We start from the raw sequence: 11,107 nt of genomic DNA, 5'->3' as shown, positions 1-11,107 counted from the left end.
GTGTGTTTCTGAGTGTACATGTTGTGTGAGGGCGTGTGTGTGTGTGTGTGTGTTTCTGAATGTACATGTTGTGTGAGGGCGTGTGTGTGTGTGTGTGTGTTTCTGAATGTACATGTTGTGTGTGTGTGTGTGTGTTTCTGAGTGTACATGTTGTGTGAGGGCGTGTGTGTGTGTGTGTGTGTGTGTGTGTGTTTCTGAGTGTACATGGTGTGTGTGTGTTTCTGAGTGTACATGGTGTGTGAGGGCGTGTGTGTGTGTGTGTTTCTGAGTGTACATGCTGTGTGTGTGTGTGTGTGTGTGTTTCTGAGTGTAGATGTTGTGTGAGGGCGTGTGTGTGTGTGTGTGTGTGTGTGTGTGTGTGTGTGTTGAAGTTATGAAATGTTGATCTGAAGGCCTGTCGGGTCTTGTTGGTGAAACTTCAGCAGACGGATCTCAGCTTTGAGATCTCGCTCGCTTTTTGTTCTACGCTCGTTTAGACGTGTGAGAAAATGTGACAAATTCACACGAGCAACCGGTGGCTTCTGGAGTCTGAAAGTGAACGTAGGGGGAAGACAAACCACAAACCTTCCCCATATCTAACGCGCCGGGTCACAACTATTTAAATCTTGTCATTGCAATACTACGTGTTTGACTCGTGCTGACTTCTCAGGAAAGTAAAATGCAGGAGGAGCCCACTGATCTGACAGTCAGGTGATGACATCTGATAGAGGGCGTCCAGTTTGAGTCAGAGATGGACACGTTTCTACCGGGATCGTTCATTTTTATTGATATTGAGACTGCTTAACAATCCGAGTCTTTATCGATACCACTCTGGTGTCGCTCCTCCCTAAAAGCCCGTCACCATTATTAGTTACGCTGCATTAATTATCCTTAATAGTTTATATATTATTTATACGTCTGCTAAAGCAGGTGTGTGAAGCCGGACTTTACCTGGTCTGTGCTTGGAAAATATTCACAGTGTCCCGTTTTTCTAATGTGTTACCAGATTTATAGTTTTCTAACTGCATCTCCCGACTGAACACCGCGGTGGAAATTCAGCGTTGTCGTGGACTCGGGTAGTTCACCTGTCGCCTGCTCTGCTCCGTGCACACGCTCCGCTAATCCTCTTTACGTTTTGTCGCCAGCCGTTTCCTATTTGTTTATTTTTACGGTCACACGTGCGCGAGAAAACTGCTTAAACTAACATTTCAGACTCTGTGTGTTAGTCTGGAAATAGTTTCCGTCTTTGCTCTCAGACTGATGTCTTACTGAGCATCACTGATGAAAGTTTAATTAAGGAAAAGTCCTTAATTAATGTTGTTATTAATATCATAACACAGCAGTGCCACTGTTCTCATTATTCTAATGAGCTGTGTCTCTTTCAGGATGATTGAATAACATTTTTAATTATTAATTAGATTTGTTTGGATAAATTGTTTTATTAATGGAGTAATAAAAACATTTTCTTTAGCTGAATCAGTTTGAGTTTGTTCATGCAGCAGCATCGTGGTACTTGGTGGGGAAAAAACGTCTGACAGAAACCGTCAGTATTCAGTAGGTTGCTCTGTAATCATTTGGTTCCTCGAACGGTTGCAAATCAACAGTTAGGAGAAGAAGAAAAAGAAGAAGTGGTCAAACGTTGTGATATAATTTCCAGTGTGTGCACAACTGATGTGTTTGATTGCCACAGAAACACTTCCTGTTGATATTCACACACCGTGTTATTAACTACAGTGTACTTGTGTTTGCTGTTGGAGGAGCACCACCTGCCTGACGGGGCCCGGTTCAGGGCCAGAAAGTCTCCAGACCAAACTGAAGATGTTCTCTCTTTAGAAACATCCTTTTGCTTTCTATGTTGTTTTTCCTTCACTTCCTTGTTTCTTTTTTTTTTTGTCTTCCCTTAAAGTCAAAAGGCTTGCGAGTGATCGGAAAAGAACGTCCTTCAGGCTTTCAGGCTGACGGAGAAAAGCCTCAGGAAATGTTCCTTAACGCTGTCTCTGTCAGCCTGTCAAACAAACTCCGTCCAACGCCGCCGCGCTCGCCGCTCTCGCCGCTCTCTCAGCCTTCTGAGAAGCTTTCACACAGACGTCCTCTTGTCTTTCTCATCTTTTGATCTCCTGCGGTCTCAAACAGCTGTTCTTTGGTTCCTCTTTTCTTAGCGTTCCTCCTCGGGCCGGCCAGAACGGCATGAACGCAACATGTGGGGGAGTTTCTATAAGTGGAGGTGAGCGACAGAAAGGGCTGACTGTCAGTTTTTTTTCTGTGCGCCGCCCTGCTGTGTTTCTTACCCGAGGCGTTTGTGTGTCTGACCGTGAAGCGCTGACTCAGGCCGCACATTCGAGGACGGGCTAAGATTCTTTGTTTCACTGACCAAACAGAAAACTGCGATCTGAAAGTTAAGCTGGAGGTCGACTGTCTGCTGATGTCAGGAGATACGGGCCACCGAGCAGTGAAAACAACAGAATATAAATCCCCTTTTTGCAAAGTAACAGTATTTTATCGTTGCAGAGCTGAATATAAAGACGCCAGTTTCCCTGCAGACGTCTGGTTGATCATAATGAACCTGATAGAGGCAGATATTTAGAGCTTGGCAGTTTCCTGACAGCTCTGGAGATGGTTTTTGTTTTGTGCCGCTTGTTTGATGACACACGGACAAAAAGGGGAAGCGTTTGTGTCGGCATTGTGGGAAACCAAACACCGCTCTAAGCCAACACAATGTCAGAAACGATCAGACTCCACAGGTGTGGACGTGTGGCGAGTTTTCACCCAATGATTTCATCAACGTCACTTAATCCTGGATAACCTGCTGGTTTTCTGTTCTGGTCCAGAGCTGCAGCGATTGATCCATCAGGCGACTGTTTTGGTTTTCTTTACGGCGTCGGAGGCGGGAAGTTAAAAACAAAAGACTGAATTCATCCCAGCAGAGTCGTCGGCTGAGGTTGAATTTGAAACGATTCTTCTCATTATCGTCTTTTGGGAGGTTGTGATGGACGTCACTTTGTGGAGTTGACCAAAACCAAGACGTATTTAATTTCTTGGCATGTGTGGTCGATGGAGACGAGCTTGTTTATATATGAAAAGCTGCAAACATTAAAACTGACTGAAACATGAAGCTTCTTTCTAGGGACGCACCGAAATGAAAACTCTCGGCCGAAACCGAATTTAATGAAAAACTTGAATACCAAACAAGTACATTCACATTTTACCCATTATGTTTTACCGCTGCATAAATTAAACAGTCAAAATGAGCTTTTCCCTCAGTGTTTCCCACAGGATGTGGAGAGACTATGGTGGGGGGCCCGGGGCCCGACAGGGTCTAGTAAAGAAAATTACATGAGTCCGTTTACTTCTAATGGACACATGTAATATGTTTTATACTTCCTGTGAATATAATTCATTTAATCTTATTTCCATCCTGTACAGACGCCTTATTTTGAAAACCGGACGTTGTCACATGTTTCCTCCTCGCGCTAAATTCATCCAGTCCGACCCGGTTTGATAAATGCTGTTTGTGGTTCTGGTCTTCACCGCCTCTCTTCATACTAAAGAGACAAACTGACAGGATAAAGTCTCTAACCTGCCTGTCAGCTCGCTCTGGGCCGCTTCACTTACCGTAAAGGCTTGAATACGTGTGCACTCCAAATTCAGGTGCGGCTAGTTTAACCTCCTTCTCACAGACGAGTGACAGAAACACTCGAAGCGGTTCTTTTCTAAGAAGTCAGCCACAGATGGAGCGGATGTGCTGAGAGCTGCAACGATTAATCGGTATGAAATTAATCGCCAGCTATTTTGATAATTGATTTATCAGTTTGAGTCATTCTTTTAAGAAATATGATCTAATGATGTAAAAATGTCCCGGTGTCTTTGCTCCTCAATGAGTAAACTGAATATCTTTGGGTTGTGGACGAAACGAGACATTTGAAGACATCACCTCAGCATTTTTCACAATTCTCTGACATTTTCTATAACAAAAATTATCAATAGTTCCACCCGAATTACAAGTAATCAAAAAAGGCATGATGCAAATGTTTGCCTCCACATTTTGAGGCTTCACACTCCTTGTAAACTTTGCGCCGCCTCTGTGTTTGTCAGCGTTAAATGTTGCTTTAGGGCTGAAAGATTATTGACGTAGTCGAACATTAAACATCAGTCGACAGCAATTTTGACGATTGTATGTTTAAATCTCTGGTTCCAGTCTCTCAGATGTGTTTGTATCGTAATAAATTGACACCAGCAGTTTGCAGGGGCTCCGGGAGTTTGTGATGTTTTGCAGACTGATTGAAAACATTATAGTTTTAATTTAAAAACTTCAATCGTCATCAGTTGTAGCCCAAGTATACAAACTCCAACAAGCAGCAGGGGATTAACAGTGACTCATACTGTAGCATTTGTCACTGAAACCACCGACTTCAACTCAGGAGAAACGAGTGTTGAAAATAACCCTGAAGTGCTTCTGTCAGCGTTTCTCTGCGTGGAACCATAGTTTGTTTTCTCAAGTGTGATGGCAGTCAAAGGAAACCAACAGCAGAGCTTCAGAAACGCCTAACCCTAATGATTCCTGCCTGTTTATCTTCGTGTCGGGGCGTGTTATAAAAGGAGCCGGGCCTTCATGCGCCTGGCCAGAGTCCACGGCTGATGTTTGTCTGCCGACGATAAGCTTCTGCTGCAGGCCTGTGTTGCTGCTGTGATGTTGATAGAAACGATGCTTCTCACGTCTTCTTTCACCGCTCTCGGCACAAACACGGTGAACATCATCTGATGATCGACATCATACCAGCAACATTAAACATCATCACTACAGTTTCAGCGTCGGTACCTGTAGAATATGTTTTAACTCAACACCTCCTGTATCCGGCGCAGATTAAAATCCCTGGAGCGTTTCCTTTTTTTTTTGTTAACAAGGCTTTTATTGTAGAGAGATCAGAGCTGTGTGGACACATTTTAAGGACCTTTTAACCATCAAATGTTCTGCATTTTTGCCCTCAAACGATTAATAGATTACAACGATTAATCCAAATAGTGGCCGAATAATTTTCGTACGATTGGATCAATTTAATCGCTGCAGCTGTATTTGTCAGAGCACCTTTCACTGAAGAAGCTATGATAAACAGTAAAACAACATAAATCAAAGATGCTAAGTTGCACACATAGATGTGGACTAGCCGCCGTCACGGCACCCGTTGGTTTGGAGCCTCCAGTTTGGTATTTTGCAACCAGACGTGACCATATTTGGACGAGAGGGTGGAGCTAGCTAGCCTGGTTAGCAAGGTGCATCTGTAATTCATGTTAGCGATGATATTAGCTGTGATGCTAATTTTGACTAGTGACAAACAGGCTTAAAAGAAAATGTAATTAATGGAAAAATGAGCAGCCGACTCCTGAAAATCTTTTTCAACGGCGCTGGTTAAATGTACACAAGGTAGCCCCCCCTGCTTCCTGGTCTCTGTTCCTCTAAATGGGACCATAATTTACTAAATGAACATCACGCTGTGTTGAAGAAGACTTGAAACTCATCAGGAAAGTGTTTACTGAGGGAATAAATCAGCTGACAAGTAGAAACATTTTCTCAGAGACTTCTTTCTGCAGCCGGTGGAGTCGCCCCCTGCTGGCTGCTGGAGAAAAACGCAGGTTGCTGCTTGGTTGAACCCTGATGATAGAAAATAAGGTAAATCCGGTAAGATGAATAAACAGTCGGGTAAAACAAAGTTGGCCTCGTCACCTGCTGCTGTGTGCTGCGAGACAACAGATGAAACTTCACTTTCTCTTTGTTTTTTATTCTCTGCTTCACTTTCTGAGTCGTTTCAGCTGGTCTCTGTGTTTCCTCTGGGACTTGCATGGTGCTGAGTCACCCTGTTGTCTGAGTGTCTGAAGACAAAGCCTTTGTTTACACTGACCAGCTCCCTGCAGCTGCTGTTGTCTGCACACTAAACAAGGAGTACTGCTCTCTTTATATCTGGCAGCGCTGGTACATACAGTATAGTCTGTGTGTGTGAAAACCGACAATTATTTATCAACTATATTTTCTTTTGAGCAGTTTTTGCTCAAGAAGACAGCTTAAAAACCAACGACAATAAAAAGCAAAAGGTCGTACATAAACATAAATAAAAGATTAAGCCTGATGAGATAAAATAAGTAAATAAATATGATTTAATAAATAGACAATCCAAGTAAAACCCCTGAACTGGATTAAGTCAGGTTCAAAATTATTGTTAGTTAATGTTTTATTTTGGTGACATGTTGGACTCAGATGTTTTTAACAGAGGGAATTTTTGATATCTGTTATATTAAATCCATAAATTCCAAAAATACTGTCATAAAAAACATTGATTTTTCTCCATGTTCTCCAGGATGCCGAGGCTGCTCTGCCGGTGCGTCACCAGTCTCGGGCCTGGTGCTGGTGCATGTGCCTGGGCCTCGCCCTCATGCTGTCTGGGGTGGTGGTTGGAGGAGCCTACCTGTACCGCTTCTACGTCCTGGAGGTGAGCAGGCATCCCCAACAAGGGTGGGACAGTTCCTCCTACGACACCGAGGTAAACTGAACCATCGTCAGGAAACGGAAAAGGAGCTTTAAGGCTTCATTAGACTTAGATTTGACTTCAGGCAGGACGACTCACAGCTTCAATATTTACCTGATGTCGTGCCCAGGAGCTGTTAGCCACTCATAGAGCTGCTGGTGTCGTCTGCAGACACACCTCACAGGCTTCACAACAAACAGGCAATATAAGGGTTGATTCAGAACAGATCTAGAAACTGTAAACTGCCCAAAACAGAAACGCTTGAAACAAAACGCTGCGATTCAGAGCCTCAGTTTTATTCTCTATTTTTGAGAGACAGAAGCAGAACGCGCGTTCACGTCCGCATTCAAAGGCTCGAGGACGGAAAAGCACCAGATGTTACTCACAGGAGAAAATGTGAACTGATTAACTCGACATGTTTCAGCAGGTAAACTTTCTGTGTCAGTCAGCTCCGCCTTCCCCGGGCAGGTGTACTTTGAAACCCTTAGATAATGATCAGACCCATCCGTCTCACCACACTGAGGTTTATACCTGCAGCATAATCAGCCGGAAAAAACACACAAACTTTTCAGTATTTGACTAAATCTATTGTGAACGAATCAGAACCGAGACTCCATTTGAGAGTTTAAGCTTCTCAGACGTTAGATTTGGCCGCTTTTCCTCGTCGGTCCTGCTAGAAAAGGAGTAATCTTTGGGTTTTGGACTGTTGCTCAGACATTTTGTACATTTCACGTTCCAGCGTTTGTTACAAAGTGCTTCACAAAGCAATAAGAAAAAATGAAAAACACAGTATCCATGGAGAAAAAACAGAGTGTTGCAGCAGCCGAGCAGGAAAACATAAAAGCATGTTTGACAGTTTCGGTCGCTGAAGGGCAAAAAATATTGTATTTTAGCTCTTAGCTGCAACAAACCACTAAGGGGAGCCGGGGTCGATCGGGGTGTTGTGACGCAGTAAAGACTGCCGCGACACGTCATCGCATCAATGCAAAAATCCTGATAATCCAATTCAGCAGTTCTGGTAACAAAGTTGAAGCCACCTCAGCACCAACAGTTTTACACAACACAAACCTGATTCTGCAGATCTCCTCCTTTATCTTACTTTATGTTTCATTTCCTCTTTCACTGCTCGTTCTTTCCCAATTTAACGGTGCTGAAATCTTCCCGTGCAAAGCTTTTTCCAGCTTTGTATTGGGAGTGTCTGTATAAATAAAGTTTATTATAGACACCAGCAGTGACACTGTGTTGTATCAGAAGCCAGGTTTCCATCCAGATGTGCTGAACATTTTAACCAAGCTTTCAGAAAATCTGCAGAACAGTTGGTCTCATTGATGTCGGCTCAAACCGTCCCACTTTTCTGTGTCGTCCCTCAGGAGGGCCAGGTGTTTGTGTGCGGGGTGAACTACCGCGAGGAGGACTTCATGATGCAGGAGGAGGACGAGGTATGAGACCACACACACACACACGCACACACATCACCTCCCGCTGCTGATCAGGCGTGCGGCTGTTTGTGTTCACGACATGTGACTTCCGTTTAAAACGGCGAGCTTTCGTTTTGTGAGGGAACATACTGAGTCAAATTTACAAACCCCCGCAAATGTACTCGGCCAGAGAGAACAAAGGTTGCGACTGACCAAAGAACCGGCGGCGTGACTGGCTGGTTGATTAACCGGCCGGCCTGGTTTTGCAGGTGGCGGTGGAGCTGCCGAGCCAGTTCCAACTGCGACAGATCGAGGAGAGGATCCGGGTCCTGGAGATGGAGCAGGTGGAGCTCATCAACGTCCCCGTGCCCGAGTTCGACGACGGAGACCCTGCAGACATCGTCCACGACTTCCAGCGGGTGAGGCGCCTCAGACGAAGCCCCGCCCCCCTTCATCCCACTCAGCTGTTTGAATCACTGATTAATTGAATGATTAATATCTTATCAGAAGTTACTTTCTGTCGATTGATCATAAACACAACTTATGAAAAGCAGATCTGAATGAAAAATGAAATTCTCATATATTAAACTCTGGCAGCTGTCAGTGAAATTCAACACTTCCTGTGTTTTTTCACATTAAAAGCCCACCAGGGGAGGAAGTCTTGTTGAGTTAACTGCAGTAAATAAATGCAGGATTTATGGTATTTATATTTAAAAAGGTTTGTATGTTATTAAAAAAGAGGGGTTTTTTTTGTAAAAGCTAGTTTTCTTGGTCTTTAAATGTTTCTCTTCCGTCTCAGAGGTTGACCGCCTACTTGGATCTGAGTCTGAACAAGTGCTACGTCATCCCGCTCAACACCTCCATCGTCATGCCCCCTAAAGACTTCCTGGAGCTGCTCATCAACGTCAAGGTACCAGACGACCTCCCTGCAACTAAAGTTTCACCTTTGATCCAGTTTGCTGAGCTTCACTCTGATTCCCCTTGTTCTCTGCCCCCCCGCCCAGGCCGGCACCTACCTGCCTCAGTCTTACCTGGTCCACGAGGAGATGATGGTGACCGAGCGCCTGGACCACGTCGACCAGCTGGGCTACTTCATCAAAAACCTGTGCGAGGGCAAAGACACCTTCAAGCTGCAGCGCAGAGACAGGATCCTGGGTAGGAGTTTCTCTGCTTTCTGATAACGCTGCGTTTAAACAAACAGAGGTTTCCTGGCTGCTAGCTCCAGCATTTATAACCGCAACATCTGCCCTTTTAAACGGGATTTGCTTTGAGTGGACGGAGAGCCACAGAGAGGAAGCCGTCGTAGCTTATTCGGCCATCCAGTTTTATTAAAGCTCCTCTGTCAGAGTAGAAACTGCTGCACAGAGAGAGACGGTTTAAACGCAGGACGATAAATAAGTCTCTGAAGGTTCAGGCGGAGCCGGACAGCTCTTGCGGTCTGCGTCGCCGCGACTTGCAGTTTGAGTTTTGGGGAGTTGCGCGTCAGGCCGCGGCGTAGATTTGATGCAGAAGGATAAATTGAGTAGTATGTAGCTGCAGTACCGTTTCAGGACCCCAATCCTAGGACCGGATTTCTAGGACCCCGCTGCAGCCAGTTACCCTCACCACACTCCTCACCGAGTGTGTGCCTAAACCGAAGTTATTCGTTATATGCATGTCGACCGGTTAACCCTACAGCTTCGTGTTGCTGTGCATTACCGCCAACACTCCACTAGATGGCGCTGTCGCCAAAGAACGGCGGTCCTGAAACTGCAGCCTCCGGTTCTGCAGCTACATACTATTGGATAAGTTGACCGTCGTAATGTCCGTAACCACTAGGAGGCAGCGCTACATTCAGCAAACCGCGATGAAAAGAAAAATGAAGCGGGGATCCGGAAACGGAAGCATTAAGCACCGCATCGTTGGAACAAACCTGAAGACTGTTTCATCCTGTACTTGTGACGTGCATCCAGACTGAAAAGGAACAAATTAAACTGTGAAACTGCTCCACTTCTTTCTGGTCAAGATAAAACATTTCCCGATGCGAGTATCTCAACAACCACTAAAGGCCAGTTTATACTTCCTCGTACCCTACGCCGCAGCCCGACACGCACCTCCCGGAAAGTGTAACTACACGCCGCAGCCCAAACGCTGGGAATAGTTACGTTGACACAGTGGAACACAGAAACCCGACGCAGAAGTAGATATTGGCCTTATCGTCCGCCTTCAACGTTTTGAAGCTTCACCGGGAATCTGACTCGCGTTTTGTACCTTGAACGCAGCACGTTAACTCTTTCTCTCTGGTCGTCTTGCAGGGATGCAGAAGCGTGAAGCTCTGAACTGCCACAAGATTCGCCACTTCGAGAGCAAGTTTGTGGTGGAAACTCTGATCTGTGAGCCTTAAGGGACGTCGCGGCCTCGCAGCTGCTCTTCGAGTCACTGGCGTGCAGTGAGATCTGTGTTTTTAATCCTCGCCTGTCCTTTCTGTTTCCTGTCCTTTTCCTTCAGGTAGTCTGAGTGAGTGAGAGGAGTGAAATGTGAAGCTGTTTGAGTAAATCGTCATCGATTTAAAAATGGAAACAAAAGAGCTGTTTATTTTTCCACTTTTTCTGTACGGGGGGTCTTCTTGGAAACGTTATCTTTTCAGAAAATAATTAGCTTTAAAGTCGGCTGTGTATAAATAACATAAATTATTTTAATCAAAATAACGGCATTTATAGCATGAACACTCGTAACTTAGTAGACGAGGGTAAATTTAGTTTGCCTTACTTTTAAAGAGAGAGGGCGACTTTTGTACCGCTCCTCCTGGTGTTAGAAACCGATCAGTTTTTTTTGGGGGGGGGGGGGGGGGGGGGGGGGGGGGGGGGTGTTTTCGTTTTTGTATTTTGTCTGCTGTAGCTAATAATACACTGCACCTGTTCTTTCTTAACTGGGAAATGATCTTAAAATAAGAGTGTGGGACACTCGCTTCTCCTGTTTGAGCTTTAAAAAAGAAAATGAGTTTGTAAAAGTATTAAACAAGAAAAGAGATGAAAGAGTGAAATCACAGGAAGAGACACACACTTACGTTAAAATCTTTTTCTCGACGGTTGTCGGTCTTTTTTTTGAATGTGTAATTTTTTGGATGACTCTTCTTGTTGTACTAATTTGTGTATATAATCTCTTTAAAGATATGAACAGACCAACACAATAAACAAAAACCGACGGAAAAACAAA

General features: G+C 44.6%; 1 protein-coding gene across 2 annotated transcripts in view; it reads left to right on the top strand.

Annotated features, from left to right (window-relative positions):
• itm2ba (integral membrane protein 2Ba) overlaps positions 1-11,107 on the top strand; it is an 18,689-nt gene extending 7,582 nt beyond the window's left edge. The window contains exons 2-7 of one of the 2 annotated variants that reach the window (XM_046053917.1): positions 6,327-6,509; positions 7,865-7,933; positions 8,182-8,331; positions 8,712-8,822; positions 8,917-9,067; positions 10,207-11,107. In XM_046053917.1, the coding sequence (XP_045909873.1) occupies positions 6,327-6,509; positions 7,865-7,933; positions 8,182-8,331; positions 8,712-8,822; positions 8,917-9,067; positions 10,207-10,295 (753 nt within the window). In that variant the 3' untranslated portion in view covers positions 10,296-11,107. The remainder of the gene's footprint in view (positions 1-6,326; positions 6,510-7,864; positions 7,934-8,181; positions 8,332-8,711; positions 8,823-8,916; positions 9,068-10,206) is intronic. The other variant, XM_046053918.1, reaches the window with a different exon arrangement.

This window comes from Micropterus dolomieu, linkage group LG07 (assembly GCF_021292245.1).
Source record: "Micropterus dolomieu isolate WLL.071019.BEF.003 ecotype Adirondacks linkage group LG07, ASM2129224v1, whole genome shotgun sequence".
Taxonomy (NCBI): Eukaryota; Metazoa; Chordata; class Actinopteri; order Centrarchiformes; family Centrarchidae; genus Micropterus; species Micropterus dolomieu.
Note: the sequence above shows the minus strand (reverse complement) of the source record. Positions and strands in the feature narration are given on the sequence as shown.